Raw genomic sequence first — 23,126 nt, forward strand, 5'->3', positions numbered from 1 at the left:
CAGGTTTTTAAAATGTTTTTGGTGTTAACCTTAAAATATACTAAAACAAATTTTTTTTTACTGCATTTTGAGGAAGTCTGGTCTATGTTTCTCTGGAATTGTGCCAAAGTTAACTAGTAGTGTTATTTGCTTTGAAAAAGTATTTTTTACTTACCACAATTTTAATAAATATTTTAATAAATAAAGTATCAAGGTCCCTTAATAGATTGTAAGTAATTTACAAAGATTGAAGTTATTTACATTTTAAAATAATTATATCTAGTGCTCAAAATGAAGCATGTTAATATAATATTATAGTTAATATTTTTACTTTAAGGGAAAGGAATTTATGATTGTGTCTTTAATTCACAAAGAAAATCATTGACAAGTTGGTGGAGATAGCCAGTAGGCAGCTTGAAATGTATTTAGATTCAGGAGAAGCATGGTAGTTATAAAAATAAAATTGAAAGTTTCCTTATTGGTGGTCATTGAAGGAATGGGAGATTAGAGTGTGAAAGCCCAGAATAAGATGAGGTCTGAGGTTAGAAGTTGGGAAACAACAGCGTTTAAGGAGTCAGTTGTCAATTGAAATGTGTATACTGTTTTAAAAATAAATATTATTAACACTAATGTATTAAAAGAGTGGAAGAAACAGAATGTGGAGGATTAGCATTTTTTTTCAAATTAGCAAACAGTGATAGTCCTAAATTTTAAATTTCTAAAGCTTCTATTTAGTAGTGAAATCTTTACTCTGAGATTATACATTTTGGACTCAATTGTATAATCAGTTTTTCAAAAAGCACTTAATGAAGCAAGAACATAATGATATGGTTATACACACATATATACAGATACACATGGATTTGATGGACAAATACACACGCTCTTAAGTAAAGATCTATCTATGTTCATAAATATATTTTCATTTGTATTGGTTTAACTTTATTTCCTTACTATTTTTTTTCTCCCTCTCTCCATCTCATCCATCCATCCATCCATCCATCCATCCATCCATCCATCCATCCACCCACCCATCCACCCACCCACCCATCCATCCATCTTTCTCAGTCTCCCTCCCTCTACAGAATTAAGCAAGCTTTGCCAGCTAGTTCCTGACTCCTTGTAAGAGGACAGCTTACTTAAATCTTAATCGCATCACTGTGGGGTTCTGAGAAAGCTTTGAAGTTGTTTCCAGGGTTGCTTAAAAAATTTGTGCCGCAAAGAACTGTGATCATAGTAACTCAGCAGGGAGCATTGGTAACATCTAGTTTATCCCTAGGTGGGCTGTTAAGAACTAGGCTTCTCTTTCTTTTCCTAGGAAGTGCTTTGTTTGTGGTTCAGAAAGAAGTTGTACTGATGGATTTTGTTTTGTAGAATTGCTATGGAATTTGCTTTGATTTTTAGTATTAGTTTAGATAAATTAAAACTGCAGGATGCTCAAACATGGACATGTATTAAAATATCAAAGATTGCATATTTATTCTAAGCATGCTCATGGGTTGAATTGTTAAATTACAGTTGCAGTTATGGAACTTCTAAGCAGATAATGACCAAAATGAATGAACTACATAATATGTGCATAAAAGAGTACCATGAATTTTGTCTATAAATTCTTGGCATCTTCAAGTTTTAGCGTCATGTTATCTTCACAGGAAGAAAATTAAATTACTTCACAGTCTTCTGAAAAATTTAATCTGTATTATCCACTATATATAATAGTTTATGATCTTGCTGTAGACTGGAAGTGTATCTTATCCTTTCCTATACCTTAAGGAAGTTTTTTTATACTCTTCTGAAACATTCTGACAGAGGAAAATTTATTATATCTTGAAAGACTTTCTGAGTTGATTAAATAACATCTCTTAGTAAACCACTACAATGTTTAGGAACTTTAATCTCTAATTTTTATTCATCTGTAGAACACATTATCTATCTACCTATACATTTTATAAATATATATAGAATATGTAAATATTTTGAATTTAGAAATTACACCATTCTTACTGTACTCTCTGGTGACCTTAGTTATGAAAGGTGTTACATACAGTGTCGTTCAAAAGTTTGAAGTTAGCTAAAAGAGTATGAGGTCGGACAATTAAGTTCGCAAACTCATCCTAGAAAAAGTGCTACTTACGTCACTGCTGAATATCACAACAGTCACTTTCGAAGTACTCCCCTTGGGAAGCTATGCACTGATGTCAGCGCCTAGTCCACCCTTCAACGCAATTTTGGAACTCTTTTTCTGGAATGGCCATCAGAGCTGTCGTTGTATTACCCTTGATGCCCTGAATGTCATCAAAATATCTTCCTTTCAATATTTACTTTATCTTTGGGTAAAGAAAGAAGTCATTGGGGGGCAGATCAGGTGAGTAAGGAAGGTGCCCCAATACAGTCATTTGTTTACTGTAAAAACACACATAGACAGTGCTGTGTGAGCTGGTACATTGTCCTGATGCAAGAGCCATGGATTGTTGGCAAAAACTTCAGGTCATTTTTGTCTAACTTTTTCATGCAGCCTTTTAAGCCCTTCCAAATAGTAAACTTGGTTAACTCTTTGTCCAGTTGGTACAAATTCATAGTGAATAATCCCTCTGATATTAAAAAAAAGTTAGCAACATCGTTGCAACGAGTTTGGGAACTTAATTGTCAGACCTGGTATATACATTAAAGTTTCCAGAAAAGAAGTGTTATTGCTCATATAATTAGATACAGTAATGTCATTAGAAGATAATAATACTTGGAATTTTAGCAGAATTTGAGAAAAACTTCTAATCTTCTAAGATGTTAAGAAAATTTAATTATTTTAATATTTTCCCATAGGAATAATGATACTCTGATTACACCGAGTTAGTTCCTACAGCAGTGGTTCTTAATATGTTCTTAGGTAATGCCCCTTGATGTGCACAACCACGTAAATTTTTCATGCAAATTTAAGAGAGTCATCTACTTCCCCCATCAAAAAGAAACAAAAACAAAACCAAAACCCAACGAAAAAAGCTTATCTGTGGTTTAAAGAAATATTCGACTAACTTTAGAATGTTTATTCACTGAGCTTTACCAGTTTTTTAACCTAGTGATTCTCAGCAGAATGGGAGTATTTGTGTAGCAGAATCTTCTGTGAAATTTTAAAAAATTATTGTGCTTCTTGGCAGCAGCCCTTCTTCTATAGGCCTAGGCCATCTTTTATTTTAATTGACACCTTTCCCTTCCCCATCACTGTTGCAGTAATATTTTAAATATTTAATTTGGTTTTCAGAGGGAATTTACTCACTAGGAAGGTAGTGACCTATTTGTCTTCAGACTTATGTTAGATATAGTCAAGTGTTAAATAATAAAATAGCATTTGTTTCTTGGGATACTGAACATCTCTGGTGAAATGATGAAACAAATCACTGTTCTGATGTTCCACCTCTACCAAATTGTAATTGGACTGGAGGTTGAAGACACTGCAGCAGCGAAACCTACCATGAAGAGTCTGGTTATATAATCCAACATATCATGCTCTTTGCAGATATTGTCCTCTCATTCTTGAGGCTGTTGGCTCTGGGTTGGAATTCAGATAAAGCTGGGAAAGAGGTAATCTTCCTCATTATTTGGGAACGATAAATTGAAACTTGAGACCAGAATAGGACATAATCAAATAACAATACATCCTCTGCTTTTTCCCAATAGTAAGAGTATGTCAAGGCTTGATTGATCCTCAACCCTAACCTGAGAAGCTTGTTACGATACTATATTAAACAAGTCAGTGAATTGCAGAATTTAAACGTAATTTAGTGAAGAGTATATGTTGTAGAAGCAGTGCATTAGAAAGAATACAAAACTGGAGTCAGGTGAACTGACTCCTAATTTCAGTTTGTGTTTTTGCTACTTTTATATTTTCAAGGAATCAACTTAACTTGTCTCTGATACTTGGTTTTCAATAGAGTGAGGATATTAGTTATCTATATTACATTTCATAGTACTATTGATTAAATCTGATTTCAAAGTGTAATTGAATGAAAGCTCAAACGGCTCGCTGCACTATATCCAATAAGTTCAGTGAAAAGAAGTTGTGGCAAGGAAAGCGACTTTATTTCAAAAGCCAGCAGCTGAGAAGATGGACTAGAATCATCCTGAGAAAGTACAGAATTCAGACTTCTTTTATGTCAGAGAAGGGAAGAAAATGGGAGGGGTTTGAGGTCAGGCAGTGATTAATGACTACAGACATCTGGACATCAGCAAGGGTCCAAGGGGGATGGTGAAACTTCTTTGCTTTTGGTCAACAAACTCCAGTTGCTGTGGTCCCAGTCTCACAGTTGCTATAAATCTTTTGATAAACAATCATCATTTTTGTACATATTTCCTTATCTCTTTGGGGACATAATTTCCAGCAGGGATGTTGTTTGAGTACTTTCTAGACTACAGGTTAGATTCCTTTAATGATTAGCATATCTATGTGCAAGACTAAGCAAAAGTTGCTAGCAATCATGTTATGGGAACTGGGCAGGCTCGAGCAAGATGGAGTGAGAAAGACCGATTATTTTATTCTATTACAAAGTATTGATTACATCTTGTAATCAATACTATTTAACAAAACAATTTAACAAAAAAGTTGTTAAATATTATGCAAATATAAGATAATCTAATTACATCTTTGCTTGCTAACCCTCCCTCTGTCTAGTGGCTATCTTTTGTGATTATATTTCTATATATGTCTATAATGTGTTCCTTTTTGTAAGGCTAGGTTCCTAGTAATACTTTGTTTAATAATTCCACAACCATTTTTTTAGTGCCCGTTAGATGCCAGGTACTACTGAAGGTTTGTGAAAATATAAAGGCAAACAAGATAATATATGCCTGGTAGTTAAACAGTTATATTGTCAGATAGATGGAAGCTAGTGATGAAACTGTTTCTGGATTACTGTTGAATATTAGAGACAGAGTTAGATTAGTGGAACAAATGTTTTTAAAGATAGCATCATGCATTATTAGTTTACTTCACAATGAAATATATTATCAAGCACTACCTCTGAAATTACAGAAATTTTTAAATTTTGGTTTTATAATTAAGAATATTTTTTCTTCATATGTAATCAGCTTTTGGTAAGAGAAGGTGTCACTTGAGAAGAATTTAACTTTTCTCTGTATGTGTGACTCTTGGATGTTGGTTACCCTAATTTTTCTCTGCATTATTTATAATAAGTAGTCTTAGAACATCTTTAATTTAGAATTTGGTAGGAACTGATAAGATTGGTAAAGCTTAGTAAGAACAATTTCAATTAAAATGTACAAATTACAGAGAAGAAGTGCTGAGAGGGGCCCTACTGATCCTTTTATCAGTGATTTTTAAATTCTTCTGTAGAGGACCAATAGAACTCTGTTGTTCTGCTTAGGTACACTGGGACCTGTTGAAGAGGGCACTGCATGCGGGTGGGCTGGGGTGGCTCAGTGGGCATGCCTGGACTACCTTCATCTTTCCGTCACAGAAAGCCCAATATTATGTGTTTTTTTTTAATCTTTTTTTTTTTTTTTAATTGGGGAAGGGGAACAGGACTTTATTGGGGAACAAGGTGGACTTCCAGGACTTTTTTTTTTCCCAAGTCAAGTTGTCCTTTCAATCTTAGTTGTGGAGGGTGCCATGTTGTCCTTTCAGTCTTAGTTGTGGAGGGCGCAGCTCAGCTCCAGGTCCAGTTGCCGTTGCTAGTTGCAGGGGGCACAGCCCACCATCCCTTGTGGGACTCAAGGAATCGAAGTGGCAACCTTGTGGTTGAGAGCCCACTGGCCCATGTGGGAATCGAGCTGGCAGCCTTCAGAGTTAGGAGCATGGAGCGCTAACAGCCTGAGCCACTGGGCCGGCCCAATATTATGTTTTATTTATTGGTGATAAATGAAAGTTTTTTTCTTTAAATAGTTTTTGTGTTTGAAAATGTAAGTTAGATAACTAGTATTCTTCTCTTATTTTAATGACATAATTACAGAGTGCCAGAGAATTAAAGTTAACTGGAATAGTGATTTCCTGTGTTCAGTTCAATCATACTGCCTCCATGTGGCATTAGTAATATTAAAAATCTTACGTATTAAGCCATTTTACATAACAAACAATCCAAATTGTGTATGACATCAAGATTGCGTTGGCAATGTTACTATCAAGACCTGGAAAATTGGTACTTGTTTTATATACAAAGTATTTTTTTCTCTGAGTACTAAAAATGTTTATAAATATTTGTAATTTTCCACGTTGTTATTTGAGCTCTTTCCTAGAAAATAGGATGTGCTTTACTCACGTTGTCACATGCAGTGTAAGTTAAATAAAGTGATCAAAGTCATAAAATTATCCTTTGAGTTTGTACCTGAATTCTCTTTAAATAAATTTGGTAAATGTGCAATTTTTCTGTAAAGTGGGTGTTTATAGAACTTTTTGTTTGTCTGTTGGCATTAGAAAGTTCACCTAGTGCCTGACTTCTCAGTTATCAATGAAGGTAAAACCAAAGTGATTTGGCTTGATTTGTAATGACATCTAATTAACAGTTGCGTTGTGTGTGCAACAGATAGAAGACCTGGTTTACTTTGGATAAATTTGCAGTTAGGTCTTGACTTTTGGCAAGATGAATGCATAATGATTCTTTATTAAAATTGTATTCTCTAGGTTTATAGCAAATTTTACTATTCTTCCTATTAATAAGTCATGTAAGACTAGTAATTTTTTGAATTGAGATATAATGGACATATAACATTAGTTTCAGGTATACAACGTAATGATTTGATATTGTGATATGATCACCATAATAAGTCTAGTTAACAAGTACTAGGCAATAGTAGTTTTAAAGAATTTAAATTAATGACCACTAAACAGAATGTTTATTGACCCTAAACAGAATGACTTATAGAATCTATTTAGATCCAACTATTAGGGTCCTGAAAATTTTGTTCAGCATAATATACCCCTTTTTTCTCAACTCCTGATATTTTGATAGATTTCTCAAAAATGGTAAACTGACTGTTAAGTCAAATTGATGCTTAATCTCTATCTCTTTTTAAAATTATTTGCAGGAGAGGGCTGCTCACAATTTATATGGCCAACTTGGTAAGTAATTTTTTTTTTTTTTGGCTTTGAGGTTTGTCTGTGTGCTTTTTATTTTTTTTTAAATTAAGTTCCCTTAATAAAAAAGAATAAAAATGAAAGCTACATAAATTTGAGCATATTCCCTGTCTCTGTTTTAAAGGATAGACTTTTAACATTTAAAAGAGCCTTGATGCCATCTGGTTTATTCCTGTCACATATGACTGAATTTTACTCATTTCAGGAGGAAAGTGGTGTACTGCCCTGTACCCTTTATGACTTTCTTTTAAGTTTAGATCTTCGTCTTTGACAGGATCTATATCTATATCTGTATATCTCTCTATACATCTGTCATTTCATTTCATGTTATGTTTCTGTTGCCATTTCTTATGGGGAAAAAAACGATGTAAGGATGAGTTTTTATGAGATACGCTTTTCTTGGACATCGGAAGAGCATTGATTTTTATCTCCAAACACTGAGTGTATTTAATAATATAATTAGCAAGGCTTCTAAATTTCTATGTTTACAGAACTGAACTTCATGTTAACTAGTCTGATATTCTTTATGGTAAATATATAATCAAGATGATATAATTTTCATTTGCCAAGTTCATATTTTAAAAACATTTATATTAAAATCTTTTAAAGTTGTTTAAAATTGAAAGGCAACATTGAAAAATTCAACTAAAAGATAATTATTTATTTCCCTAAGGATAAGTTCTTGAATTCTGTAACGAGGAAATATAGTTTAGAATTATATTTACCATCTCATTTTAGTTGTGAACTATTTCATTTTGCTCTAGACTTACCCTGTGTCAGTTACTGTGCAATGTGCTGGTGGGCAGCATAGAGACAGTTCTTGTACTTACGGAGTTTACTGTCTAATGGAGAAGTCACAATAGAAATAATAATATTTGAAAAGGACTGAAAGATAAATTTCAGGGTACCGTGGGAACCATAATAGTAGCACCAAACTATTTTGGATGCTGCTTTCCTTATTTTAAAACAAACTTAAACCTATTGTGTCTGCATATTAGAATGGATTTGAGTTTTAATGTGTTTATTTTTTAGCCATGCACATGGCTTTCTTATACTACCACATCGATATACTTTAATACTCAAGTACTGTATGTATTTTTACACATATGTTTAAATGCTAAGTAAACTTTTAGAAACTTTTTTGTGTTGCCTGGTTTAGATTGTAAATTCCTGGAGAGAAGATCCTTGACTTTGTTTGGTATAATCAATGTTGGGAAATGCTCTTAAAATATGTATCTTTTTAGATTGAACTTTTTATTTTGAAATAATCACAGATTTATATGCAGTGATAGGAAATTATTGAGAGATCTCATGTGCTTTCTACCGAGTTTCCCCCAATAGTAACATCTTACAAAACTATACGGCTATCAAAATTAGGATATTTACATTGATATTGACTGTAGTCAAGATAGAGAACATTTCCTTTACCACTAGAATCCCACATGCTGCCTTTTCTAACTACACCCACTTCCTTCTTACCTTTCCCCTCTCCCACTTAACCTCTGGGAATCTCTAATCTATTCTTTATTTCTGTAATTCTGAATTTCTGTAGTCATTTCAAGAATGGCATGTGAATAAAATACGTGATTAGCTGTTTTTACTCAGCATAATTCTCAAGTTGTTGCGCATACCAGTAGTTGATTCCTTTTTATTGCTGAGTAGTGTTCCATGGTACGGCTATATTAATTTGTTTAACCTTTCACCCACTGAAGGACATCTGGCTTGTTTCCAGTTTTTGGCTATTACAAATAAAGCTGCTATAAATACTCATGTGCAGGTTTTTGTGTGAATATGAGTTTTAATTTCTCTAGGATAAATTCCCAGGAATGCGATTGCCAGGTTGTATGGTAGTGACTGTTTTTTTTAACAAACTGTTAAACTGTTTTCCAGAGTGGCTGGACCACGTTGCTTTGATAGTGTTTCCAGTCTAAAATATTACTGTGAATATCTAGTGCTTTCTAAATGGAAGACTTTTGTGGGGTTGGAAGGGCATTTTTCTGTTAAGTAGATTTGTGCTTTCTGTCCAGATTAATAAATTTCAGTATTAGTAAAGTTTTTCAGAAAATGCAATGTATTAATTAGTCTTTTATCCTTTGTCATCCAGTTAGTTATAAAGAGTCTGTAATTCTGAAATTTAATGAGATCAAGGTTTTACACATAGATTTTTGACTATGTCTAAAGGAAAGTGAACCTGTACATGATATATTCTGAATACTAATGATAATCTAATGAGCTTCAGCTTCCTTTTACCTAACTAGAGCTTTGTATTTATGCTATTACTTTTTAATTATTATAGTGACAGGGTTGTTGATTCAGACTAGGTAAGAATTTTAATATTTTTAGAGAGACTGAGTTTAGTCTTAAGAAGTAACTTAGTTCTGTAATTTTATTATATTGTTTACTAGAGTAATTTGAAATTGTTGACTTATAACATCAGCAACAAAATTTCTAAATATTGTGAGGTTTTATTTTTAAAAAAATATTTATTGTATTTAGGTATGTGTTTCTGATTTGGAAAGTACAGAAAGGCATAAAGAAGGAAGAAAAAAATCTAATTTTTTATCATGTAATAATCACTAACATTTTAGTGGTTAGTTTTTATTCCCTTCTCCTTCAGTGTACATACATAAATACACAAATATAAATGCATTCACATTGCACATTGTATACCCATTTTATAAAAATAAATTGGGAGCACATTGTTCTGTGACATCTTTTGTTACTATTCCATGTAGTTTTTATTGCTTATGATAATCATTTTTTGGAGGATGTACCTTTTCATTTACTTCTTGGGTATGTCTTCATTACAAGTTGACATATACATACAAATACTCAGCCCCACTCAAAATATTGGGAGACAGTGAAATACTATTTGGTTAGTAATAATACAGTTTTTTTAGTTTTGGCTGTGACAGTTATACATTCCGTAATTATATTGCTGTGCCTTTGAATGAATACATGATAGAAGAATACGCAGAACTGGCTCCATGTCATCTTTATTGTCTTTGTCTTTATTTTTATCAGTGAACATTTATTGAATGCAGAGCACTTTACTAGGTATTGGGGCTCAAATGTAAGCCATCATTCTGTGCATGAAATTTAGTTGAGGGAACAATGTACTCATATATCTAATGGTGGATTTAAAATGAAAGAGTAATTAATACTCCAAGATAGTATGTTCATGTCAAATATGTGGTTAGACAGTACAGTCTTTACAACTTTAGAACAGGGAGTTAGCTTTTGGCTGTGGCAATGAGGGAAGGTTTTAAGAATTTACCTGGTACTTGAATCTTGAAAAAAGGAGAGGAATTAGAGGGAGCTCCGTCTTAGAGATGTGTCATTAGTAACCACAGAACAACATTTTTGCCAAGGATTGCCAACTTGGGTCCAAGGTTTAGGAACAGAAAAAAGGATAACAGATATTTATTGAACATGTACTGTTTTAGACACTGTAGGTGAAATTGGAGTTCCCAAATAAATAAGGGAAAGTCTCTGCTTCCGAGGACCTGAACTTTACCGGGGCAGAGAAATATTAAACCAGTGAGAGTAAATCTCATCTTTGTTTTTCAGTATCGATAATTGTCTCAAAACAGGAAATGGTACTGTTTTTCTCCTATGTAAGTGTGAATATAAATTTTGCTAGTTGTGTTTGTGTTTATGTTGTAGGGACATGTCTATTAATGCTTTCGGTTTTATAAAAAGATCTTCGCTTGGGTTCTCTTGTACCGTGTGTTTCCCCCAAAATAAGACCTAGGTAGACAATCAGCTCTAATGCTTCTTTTAGAGCAAAAATTACTATTATAAAACCCGGTATTATATTGTATTATATTATATTATATTATATTATATTATATTATTATTATATCGTCACGTCACATCACGTCACTTCACGTCATGTTACATTGACCCGGTCTTATATTATAGTAAAATAAGACCGGGTCTTATATTAATTTTTGCTCCAAAAGATGCATTAGGGCTGATTGTCCGGCTAGGTCTCATTTTCAGGGAAACACGGTAATTACTCCTATATTTACTCATGATTATCTGTCCGTAAGTCCTGGTGAGTCTCAGTTATTAGACCAGTGGTTTATGGCTTTAGTGATTAACTAGCAGTTTTAAAAATTACAAACTTAAGGCAATTAAGTTAATACCCATCTGAAAATGTTGTTTTCTTGTTATATGTTACCATATTTTGGAAGGAAAAGTGTACAATTTTTAAATTAGTATAGTTTTGTAGAATTTTTGAATTGATAGAGAATTAATTAGTTGTTAAGGGGCAAAAAGTATAAGAGGTATATAGAAAAGGTATGAAACAAAGAATTAAATATTGTTTCTGGCTTCAGTCCAAGATATGGCTATAAAATGATGGAAACATTTTCCTGGGGCCAATATGCCAGAACCAATTACCCACAAGAACACCAGCTGCTAGGATTCAACTTTGTCACAGTATGAGTTAAAAGTGAACACATAAAAGTTTGTGTTCACTTGATTTCCCTTCACTATGTTGGTTGTGACAATGACTCAGAATCTCAGTCTTTCAAAATTCATCATGTGATGCTAACAGTTATTTAAAATTTGATGTCAAGTGTAGTTAATTTATGTTTAGTTTAATTATAACTTATTACATTTAAAAGTCTTTTTTTGTAAGTCTTTTTGAAAATCTGTCTCTGCAATTTCATTTATGCCACCAAGCATTCAACAATGCATGCATTTTAATATTTGTAAACATATCTAGTAGGTTTGTCTCTAACATTTGCTTTTTAATGTTAAACATGCACTGTCTTTGATTAAAACACCTGTATTTGATTTTTTAAACATAAGGTTTGAAAATTTTGATTCATACGTATTCTTGTTAGGCTACTTCAATTTAATTTGATTCAGCAGACATTTATTAAATCAGTGCTGTGCTAGGCACATGAGGATTCAAAAGAAGTACAAAACAACTTGTAAACTATTTGGAGAAATTTGACAGATTAACTCAAAAGAAATAAAGTGAAAGTATTAAATTCAAAAACAATTATAAGCACCCTCTCTCAAATTGCTCCTCTAAGCCTTCCCTGTGCAGCAAATGACATCCACCATCCATCCAGTTGCGTAGGCCAGAGACTTAGAAGTTTTAACTCTTCTCCTTATACTCCTAGTCCAGTCCATTAGGAAATCTTATTCCACTTCTAAAATACATTCTGGATCTTATAGTGACTGAGTGTCTCCACGGTTATAACCATAGTCTGAGCCCTAATATCTCTGTGTGAGCTATCTTGATAGCAGAACTGGTTTACATCTTCCCAATATTATTGCCTTCCTGTGGTCTGTCTTCCACATAGCAGTCAGTCATTGGAAATACAAATTACAGCATGTCGGTCTTCTGCTTAACACTTAAGAAAACCTTCCCTTCCCACTGCACCCCAAATAAAATTCAAATGCCTCATTGTGGCTTACAGGGCACTGTATGATAGCTTCTACCTCTCTGATTTCGTCTGCTCTTTCTTCTCATTTTTTACACTGGCTTTCTTTCTGTCTGTTGAACACTTGAAGCTGCTACTCTTTTAGAGCCTTAGTGCTTACTTTTCTTTTGTGCTTGGAAATTTATTTCCCTAGATTGTTCTTGGCTAGCATCTTCTCTTTATATAATTTTCAATACAGTGTCACCTCCTGAGTTAAAACAGCTCTTTTACTACCATAGTTAAGTAGCTTCCCTCACATATCTACTCTCTAACTCGTGATCTTATCTTTTTTCATGGCATTTATAAGCACTGACATTTTCTTTCTTCCCTTACTGTGTATAAGCTGCTTAAGGGCTTATGTTCACTGACATATTCCTGGAACCTACAAATAATGCTTAGCTCAATAAATATTTTTTGAACGAATGTAGGTTGGGAGTAATTACTCCTGAAAATGGCAAAGATGAGAGAGAATGACCCTTCTGAGTTGGTGAACATACTCCATATTCTTCTCCCCCTCTTCCGTTAGTTCCAGGACCGAAGTCCTTTTAGTCAACCAAATGACTTTGTTTTCCTACATGAAGATAAACGAAGGAGTGGATCTGTCCTCAGCTAAGTTCCTGAACTAGTAGATTCCTTTGTTGGAAGCTTTCTTGGAAGTATAAGAATTAGGGATGATATTTTCTCTCTTATTACTCTGATGGTTTCAATCACATTGAGGAATGTGTTTCTGGTACCCATTATTACATTAGGCAATGCTGATCTTTCATCTTTGCTTTGTAGAAGGTGAGGTATTTGCTATCCAAGGAGAATAGGTTCCTTAAAGTTGCCATGGTTCACTTGATCACAAAGGCAGACGGACATAAAGGAGGATTTTCCTGGAGACTACAGCCAAGCTTCTGAACTTGAAAAAGGGAATTATTAGGGACTTCCTCTTTTTTTCTTTTATTGGATAATTTAATACTATGCTTTCAAGATATATCCATACTTTTGTATTTACTTTGAACTTGACACCATGTTTTCAAGACCTATATGTGTTGCTTTATATGCTTCCAATGCATTGCTTCTGATTGCTGCGTAGTGTACCACAGTATCCATCCCCTACATAAGCTTTATAATAGTTTTATTGAGATATAAATCACAAACAATGAAATTTATCCCTTAAAGTTTACAGTCCAGTGGTTTTTGGAATATTCACAGAATTGTGCACCCGCCACCGCTATCTAATAGAATATTTTATCCACTGCGTTTTACTTGTTCATTGTCCAGTGATGGATATCCAGATAACTTTCAAGTTCTGAGCATCACAAACAATGTGGGGATGAACATCTTTGTACATGACTGTTTTATGAGTTTCTCTGGCTGTGCATGCATAAAGGTTAAGATGATGGATTTTTAGATCACGTACGAGTACTTTCTGGTAAAACAACAGAATGGCTTGGAATGGGTATGGATTATTATCATAACCAGTTTTTATGTACCTTTGTTTTCTGTTTGTAAAGATAATATAAAATACATATTAAAAATTGAAAGAGAAATATAAAGGAAAATCATTAAAAATATGAAAGAAGCAGATATGAAGAAGCAGAATTTTACAAAGGAATATAAATAAGAGAGGCAAAGAAAAGCAGTATATAAGAAAGGAAAATGCGACGTACAGAATCAACCTATATAATAATCATTTGGCTTTCATTGACATCTAAAGGGGGCTGTGGCTTTTCTTTACTGCTATTGTGGGGGTGACCTCTACTCACACCGCTGGTTGGGGGTAAGAGAGCAGAGGTCTAGTTATCAGCTGGTGGGGATGAAAGTCTCAGCTCTCAGCTCTCTACTTGGTCTTCTCTGAATCCTCCCTAATGAGGGTGTTAGGGTGTCTTGTTACGGCCTTGTGAGAGTGGAAGTCTAGGCTCTCTACTTGTTCATTGCTGGTGGGGGTAGCATTGCAGATCCCCTCCGCCCCCTGTAGTGTTTGGGTGGAGTAAAGTATTTATTGTCTAGAAGTTTTCTGTTTTGGATACGTTGCCTTTTTTCCTGGTCCTTATCAAGACAGAGCAGGTTTTTGTCTGTGCTTGTTAGCATTTCTGGTTTGCAGGCTCATTCTGCTCCAAGACTGGGATATACCTATAAGTCAGAAAAAAAAAGGTACTCACCACCATGTCATTCTTTGTATTGCAAAATTTCTAGATAGTTTGCCTTTTTTCCACCTTTCAGTCTTTTAATATTTGTTTTATATATAATGTCTAGGATTTTTAGTTGTAATTAGTGGGAGGAATAGGGAAAATATGTATACCTGATCTCCCTGAAAGCAGAAGACTGTCTTCGCATGTAATTTTTATATGGTAGTCAGAAATAATCAGGCACACAAGGAAACAAGTCATCAATCAAGATCTGGCAAAAACAACAAACAACAGAAACAGACCTCCAGAAACTACATGTATTGGAATTATCTGAAAATGTTATAAAACAAGTGTGTTCATTATGTTTAAAATAAAAGATGACTTCTAATTCAGGCCACATTGGAGTAATGGGGAACAGATTTACCCTTCTGCCTGTAACAATAAAAAAAAGACAAAATAAATGAAACAACAGTTTTTAAGTCTTTGTACATAAGCAATGAAGGATAGTGATCCTTGAAAGATTGGAAACGAGTGAAATGAGCTCTTTGATTGCTTTGGCTTACTACCTGGAGAACATTTCTAGACCATGGAGCAGAGATGTAGAACTGAGGCAGAGTCGGGCTGTCCCATGTGGATGAGACATAGCTAGGAGTTCAATAAAATAATTGGCTGGAGTTTGCAAGTAGGAGAGGAGAGAGGTAGAGAGATCCAGAGATGTACAGAGGGCCCCAACGAGTACTTAGCTGAGTTATGATCAGTGCATGCATGTGAGGACACTAGGCAAGAAAGAACCAGGCAAATACATCAGAGGGAAGAATCCTCTGAGCTCATGCAGGGCTAGGAATAGTTTCTGTTCCCATAATTGAGAGTAGAAAATGTCATAATTCATGGAGCTTTGGGAAGAGACTATTTAGAAGGATTTTAACTCATTGTGGGGCAAAATTAGCCATAGACTAAACACTCCATTCCTTTAGCCCCAACTAAAAAAAAAATAAAATAAAAAAGGAAAGAAAAACACGAAAGGCTCTGTTTCTAAATAGCTACATCCCAAAAGAAACCTAAAGAAAATTTTTGGGAATACAAAAATATACAGCACAAAGTGAAATTCACAATATCTGGCATACAATAAAAAATTGCCAGGCATGAAAAGAATCAGGAAAAGATGACTCTTAATGACAAGAAAAATCAATCATTTGTAACCAATTCAGAAATGATACCTACGTAGAATTAGTAGACAAGGACATCAAAACAGTAATTATGCTGTGTTATATATACTCAAGATAGGGGAAATATTGATAGTAAGCAGAGATATGGAAGATATTAAAAAAAAAGACCAAAATTAAACAGGGGAACTACCAAATTCAGAAGGAAGACAGTGATAGAGGAAGAAAGGAACAGGGGAACTACTAAACAGTCAGAGAACAATTGATAAGATGGCATTACTAACTCCTTGCCTATCGGTAGTTATATTAAATGTAAATGTATTAAGTTCTCCAATCAAAAGGCATAGATTGGCTGAATACATTAAAATATCAAGACCCAACTAACTGTATTCTGCCTGCAATATACTCACTTGAGGTTTAAAGACACGTTTGCTCCAAGTGAATGAATAGCAAAAGATATTCCATGCAAATGGTAACCAAAGAGAGCAGGAGTAGCTATACTTATATTAGACAAAATAGTCTAATTTAGTCAAAAGCTGTAACAAGAGACAAAGAGCCATGACATAATGATAAAGGGGTACATTCATCAAAAGATATAATAATCACAAATATACATGCACCCAACATTGGAGAACATAAGTATATTAAGCAAATACTAACAGACTGAACGGAGGAATCAGCAACAGTACAATAATAGTAAGGGACTTCAGTATCCTACTTCAGCAATGGATAGATAATCCAGATAGAAAATCAATAAGGAAATGTTGGACTATAGATGAAATGAACACGCCACTAGACAAAATCGACTCAACAGACATTTTCAGAACATTCTATCCAGTAGTAGCAGAATACACATTCTTCTCAAGTACCCATGAAACATTCTCCAAGATAGATTATATTTGTATGTTACATCACAAAAATGTCTCAGCAAATTTAAGAAGACTGAAATTACATGAAGTATATTTGCTGACCACAGTGGTATGAAACTAGTAATCAATAACAGGAGGAAAATTGGAAAATTCACAAATATGTGGAAATTAAACAACACTCCTGAAAAACCAATGGATCAAAGAACAAATCAAAAGGGAAATTAAAAAATGTCTTAAGACAAACAAAAATAGAAATACAACATGCCAAAACATATAAGATGCAGCAAAAGGAGTTTTAAGAGGAAAGTTTATAGTGATAAACACCCATGTAAAGAAAAAAGGAAGATCTTAGCAATCTAACTGTACAACTCAGAAAACTAGAAAAAGAAGAACAAATAAAGCCAAACTTATCAGAGTGAAGGAAATAACAAAGATAGAGTGAAAATAAGTAAAATAGAGACAGAAAAACAGTAGAAAAGATCAATGAATGGATGAGCTGGTTTTTGAAATGATAAACAGAATTGACAAACCTTTAGCTATGCTAAGAAAAAATAGAGAAGACTCAAATAAATAATATCATTAACAAATTAGATAACCTAGAATAAATGGATAAATTCCTAGAAACATACAACTTACCAAGACTGAATCATGAAGAAGTAGAAAATCTGAAGACACCAATAACCAGTAAGGAGATTGAATCAATAATCAAAAACCTCCCAACAAAGAGAAGTCCAGAAACAGATGGTGCCATAGATTGGTGAATTTAAAGAATAATTAATGCCAATCCTTCTCAAATTCTTTCAAAATATTGAAAAGGAGGGAACACTCCAAACTTATTTTAGAAGGCCAGCACTACCTTGATACCAAAGGCAGAAAAGGACACTACAAGAAAAAAACAACAGGCCAATATCTCTGATAAATACAGATACAAAAAATTTCAACAAAATACTAGCAAACCAAATTCAACAGCACAGTAAAAGAATTATACACTATGATCAAGTGGGATTTATCCCTGGGATGCAAGGATGGTTCAACATATGCAAAAAAATAAACATGATACACTACTTTAATGGAATGAAATATAGTAATCATATGATCATCTCAATAGATATAGAAAAATTATTTAACACAATTCAGCATTCTTTCGTGATAAAAACTCTCAACAAATTATGTGTCGAAGGAATGTACCTCACCATAATAAAGGGCATGTGTGAGAAACACAGCTAACATACTCAACAGTGTAAAACTGAAAGCTTTTACTGTAAGATCAGGAAGAAGACAAGGTTGCCCACTCTGACGACTCCTGTTCAACATAGTACCGTGTTTCCCCGGAAATAAGACCTAGCTGGACAATCAGCTCTAATGCGTCTTTTGGAGCAAAAATTAATATAAGATCTAGTCTTATTTTACTATAGTGTAAGACCGGGTATAATATAATGTAATGTAATGTAATGTTATGTTATGCAATGTAATGTAATGTAGTGTAGTATAGTGTAATATAATAAATATAATATAATATAATATAATATAATATAATATAATATAATAATAAATACTGGGTCTTATATTAATTTTTGCTCCAAAAAACGCATTGGAGCTGATTGTCTGGCTAGGTCTTATTTTCAGGGAAACACGGTATTGATAGGCCTAGTTAGAGTAATTAGGCAAGATAAAAAAAATAAACAAACAAATAAATAAAAGACATCTATTTTGGAAAGCAGAAGTATAATTGTCTCTGTTTGCAGATGATGTGATCTTATTTTATGGAAAACCCTAAAGACAGCACCAATAAAGTAATAATAAATGAATTCAATAAAGTTGCAGGATACAAAATCAATATACAAAATCAGCTTTATTTCTGTACAATAACAACAAAATATCTGGAAAAAAAAGGAAAGTCCCATTTACAATAGCATTAAAACAAAAAAAAATTAGGAATAAATTCAATCAAGGTGGTGAAAGATTTGTACACTGAAAATTGAAAGACTTGGATGAAAGAAATTGAAGAAGACAGAAACGGAAACATACCACATGTTCATAGATCAGATGAATTAATATTGTTAAAATATTTTTATTACCCAGTATTATCTAGGGGTTCAGTGCAATCTCTATCAAAATTCCAGATGGTGTTTTTCAAAGAAATGGGAAAACAACCTTAAAATTAATATGGAATCGTAAAAGACCTCCTATGGCCATAGCAATCCTGAGAAGTAATAACAAAGCTGGAAGCATCACATTTCCTGATTTCAAACTATATTACAAAGCTATAATAATCAAAACAATATAGTACTAGCATAAAAATAGAGAAATAGACCAATGGAACAGAACCAAGAGCCCAGAAATAAGCCCTCACATATACAGTCAACTAATATTTGACAAGTGAGCCAAGAAGACTCAATGTGGGAAAGAACAGTCTCTTTAATAAATGGTGTTGGGAAAAGTGGATAATCACATCCAAAAAAAAGAAACTGGACTCCCATCTTACACCACTCACAAATATTAACTCCAAATTGATTGAAGTCTTAAAACTATAAACCTCCCAGAAGAAAACATAGGGAAAAAGCTACTTGACATTGATCTGGGCAGTAATTTTTGGATATGACACCCAAAACACAAGCAACAAAAGCAAAAACAAAGAAGTGGGAATACATTAAACTAAAAAGCTTTTGTACAGCAAAAGAAACAATAAAATGAAAAGGCAACCAAGGAAAGAGAGAAAATATTTGCAAACCATACATCTGATGAGAGGTTTCTATCCAAAATACATAAGGAACTCATATAAATACCAAAAAAAAAAAAAATTCTGATTAAAAATGGGCAGAGTATTTAGAGTACATGAATACTCTTGCGTACATGAAACAGTGCTCAACATCTCTGATTATCAGGGAACTGCAAATGAAAATAACAGTTAGATATCACCTCACACCTGTTAGAATGGGCATTATAAAAAAAAAAAACAACAAGCGATAGCAAGTGTTGATGATGACGTGGAGAAAAGGGAACCCTTTTGTATTGTCTGTGAGAATGAAAATTGGTACAGCCAGTAAGGAAAATGGTATGGATGTTCCTAAAAAAATTAAAAATAGGACTATAATGTTACCAACAATCCCACTTTTGAGTATATATCTGAAGAAAGTGATTGTCACTATCTTGAAGATATCTGCATTCCCATGCTCCATGCAGCATTATTCACAATAGCGAAGACATTTAAAGAACCCGTGTGTCTTTTTTAAAATTCGTTTTTCTTCTGTTTTTGTTTTTGTTTTTTCTTTGAATCTATGTGTCTCTTGATGGATGAATGAATAAAGAAAATGTAAGGTACACACACACACACACACCCCCCACACACACACATACACACACACACACACAGAGGGATGTTATTCAACCGTAAAAGAAGAAAATTCTGCCATTTGGCACTACTAGATCAGATACTGAGGACATTATACTAAGTCCTAAGATACAGAGAAAAATGAATACTGTATGATTTCACTTATTTGTGGAAGCTAGAAAAGCAGACATAGAACCAGAGTAGAATAGTGTTTGCCATGGGCTGGGGGGTGTGGGGGTACTGGGGAGATGCTGGTCATAGGGTACAAACTTACACTTATAAGATGAATAAGTTCTGGGGACTTAATATATAGTATTGTGACTATAGTTAACGACACTGTATTATATACTTGAAAGTTGTGAATATAGTAGATAATAAATGTTCTCACCATTTAAAAAAGGTTATTATGTTAGATTATGGAGGTGTTAACCTTGTTGTGGTAATCATTTTATGTTGTATATGTGTACTTGTATGAAATCATCACGTTTTGTACCTTAAACTTACACAATATTATGTTTCAATTATATTTCAATAAAGCTGGACAAAAAATAAATGTATAAACATATTATGTAGATTTATGGTGATAATCCCACTGAATAACTAAAATCCTTGATAGTTAAAGTAAATTTTAAGTTGCCAGGTGAACTGGGACTAGAAATACTCACTTTTGTATTTTTTGTTGTCTCTGTCTATTTTTCTCTCCCTCATTTTTATTTTTATTTTTACCCAGGTATGGTTTGTGGGTTGGGAGTTCTCATTATCAGGGTCACTGCTGTTGGATGTACAGATTAGCCAAAATTAGTGTAACACAAAATATTCAGTAATCCTTACTATTAGGCCAACACTGTCATTGTCTTGATCAGTTTTGAGATGATATCCAGTGTTGCAGACATTTGGCAATTGAATGCAAGTTCAGTCCAAATCATTGAAAAATGAAATTGCAGGCCTTGTAAAAGATAGAGCATTTCATGAAGCCCCTACAAGTTTATATTTATGGACAAATTGAATCACTGAGAAATGTGGACCTGGCAGTTAACAGCTGAAGAAACGTTTTGAAATTTAGGTTTATTTATTTATTCAAAAATTGTTTTATTAGTTTCAGCTGTACAAAACAATGCAATACTTAGACATTTCATTCATCACAAAGTGATAACCCCTCTCCCCCGATCCATTAGGTTTATTTTTCAAGTTAAGTTTCCAGTTAGACCATTTCCTCACTATTTACTTTGAAATTTTAGTCATTGTTTTATGTTGATCAAAATTCTCTCTGTGGGTTTTTTTGGTTTTAGTTATTCTTAGATGATACGGACCTTCTAAAGTCCTTTTTAAATTAAATTAAGGGAAAAAAGTGCTTGGATTATGGCTTAGGATCCCAAGGATAGAAAATAAAATCATCATTCTGCCAGTCAGTATATTAGACTTAGCTCACAGGGCTGAGATTGCTTTTTGAAGTCTCCTTCAAGTGTCAAGAGTTTTAGTTAATACTGACAGGATACAATGAAGTGCATTTTATTGGTGGTAACGTAGACTGCTCATAAGCTGCTCACGGAGTTGCATATGTTGGCATCACACACTGCCGTATAACATTTAAGCTGTGTTTATATGTGTGACAAACCACTGTAAATAAGAAGGGCAAAGAAACACAGTAGTGACGCTGACAGTGAGAGACATACCTGTACAGGGCTTGGAAGTAATTGAGTAATTGTACAGATTATCACCAAGGGTGCAGTACTTGTAATGGCATGTTACTTTTACAGCAGAGGCTTTGGGAAACTCGCCAGTCCTGCAAATAGCTAGAAAAACAGAAGTCTAAAACAGACTGCAGACCACATTCCAGTATATTCACATAGCGACCTTTATTTGTTATCTTTGAACCCAAACAAAAGCAGCATCTACGAAGAATTTTGAAGTAACCTTGAATGTTGAGCTCTGTCAGAGAAGCCCTGGTAATTAATTTGTCAAAGATGGGGACTGATTAAGCACTTATTGATATAATTTATATTGTAGTTTTAAAAATGTATTAAAGAAATTTGTTTCATTTTAAGAAATTTTTATAAGCCAGATCTTAAGGAACTTTTGTATGCTATCTCTATTTTTTTAAAAAAAGTCGTAATAATTGTCAAGGTGTATGATGTTTTCTTAATACCTTCTTCATAGTTAAACTTAAATTCTAGATCGTTTTAGTTTATGGAACTTCTTCTTTACATTGGAAATGACTTTAGTGACTTTATTATTTTTTTAAAGATTTCTGTCTCCATATTTCAAAGTGGGACATTTTTAAAGGTAAAATAAAGTGATTTTATTTGTCTTAAGAGCTATAGTTTATCTTTACCCTACTTCATGAAGGTCCCTCTTTATTTCAGGAAACATTTTAATAGTCACCTTCACTTTTATGTTATGCAATTGAACTATATTAACATTGAGTTAACTATCTTTAAGGTCTACAAATTGTGTAATTTATTGGCTTAGATGGCAGGACTTTTCTATTAATTTTTTACATCTAGTTGATATTAAGTAGATAGTTAAATGTAGAAATACTTATTGAATAGGATATTCATGATTCAGCTTTTTTGGGAGTACTGTTTATGAGAGAAGTTTTCTTACAACTTCAAAAATTTCCTTTTTAAAACAAAAGAAAGTTTTATACATATAGAATTTAAAGTTTAATATCACAAATGAGAAAGAAAAATAGTAGAGCTTGTAATATTTAAATTCATTACTGGGCTGGTCTTTTTTGAATCTCAGTCTAAGAAGTATGAGAAGAACTTGTAGCATAGTCTTCGAAATTCATTAAACATTAAGTTGATTTATGTAGAATTTAGTTTACTTAACACATCAGCCATATAAATAAAAAATCATGTTTTGTTTACTTTTTGTTTAAAAATATAAAGATAATTTACTTTAGCAAATCTAAAGGTTAAAAATAGGTTTATAAAATCACTTTTCAATTTTTACTCTTGAAGAAAATCAGATAAGATTCATTCTGTTACTGTTTTATAGTTTTTACTCCCCCGCCACAGCCATTAATAAATATACCTATATATGTTTACATGTACATATATATCAATGTAGATGGATAGATGGATGATAGTAGCTGTTAATTGCTGTGCTACAACTGCATGTATTGGTATAGTTTACAATGAAA

The 23,126-nt window shown here is 33.3% G+C and overlaps 1 protein-coding gene across 2 annotated transcripts in view; it reads left to right on the forward strand.

The window, feature by feature from the left end:
* TMEM135 (transmembrane protein 135) overlaps positions 1–23,126 on the forward strand; it is a 222,271-nt gene that overhangs the window by 24,671 nt on the left and 174,474 nt on the right. For both annotated transcript variants that reach the window (XM_081064964.1, XM_081064963.1), the window contains exon 4: positions 7,012–7,045. In XM_081064964.1, the coding sequence (XP_080921090.1) occupies positions 7,012–7,045 (34 nt within the window). The remainder of the gene's footprint in view (positions 1–7,011; positions 7,046–23,126) is intronic.

This window comes from Rhinolophus hipposideros, assembly GCF_964194185.1.
Source record: "Rhinolophus hipposideros genome assembly, chromosome: 10".
Lineage (NCBI taxonomy): Eukaryota > Metazoa > Chordata > Mammalia > Chiroptera > Rhinolophidae > Rhinolophus > Rhinolophus hipposideros.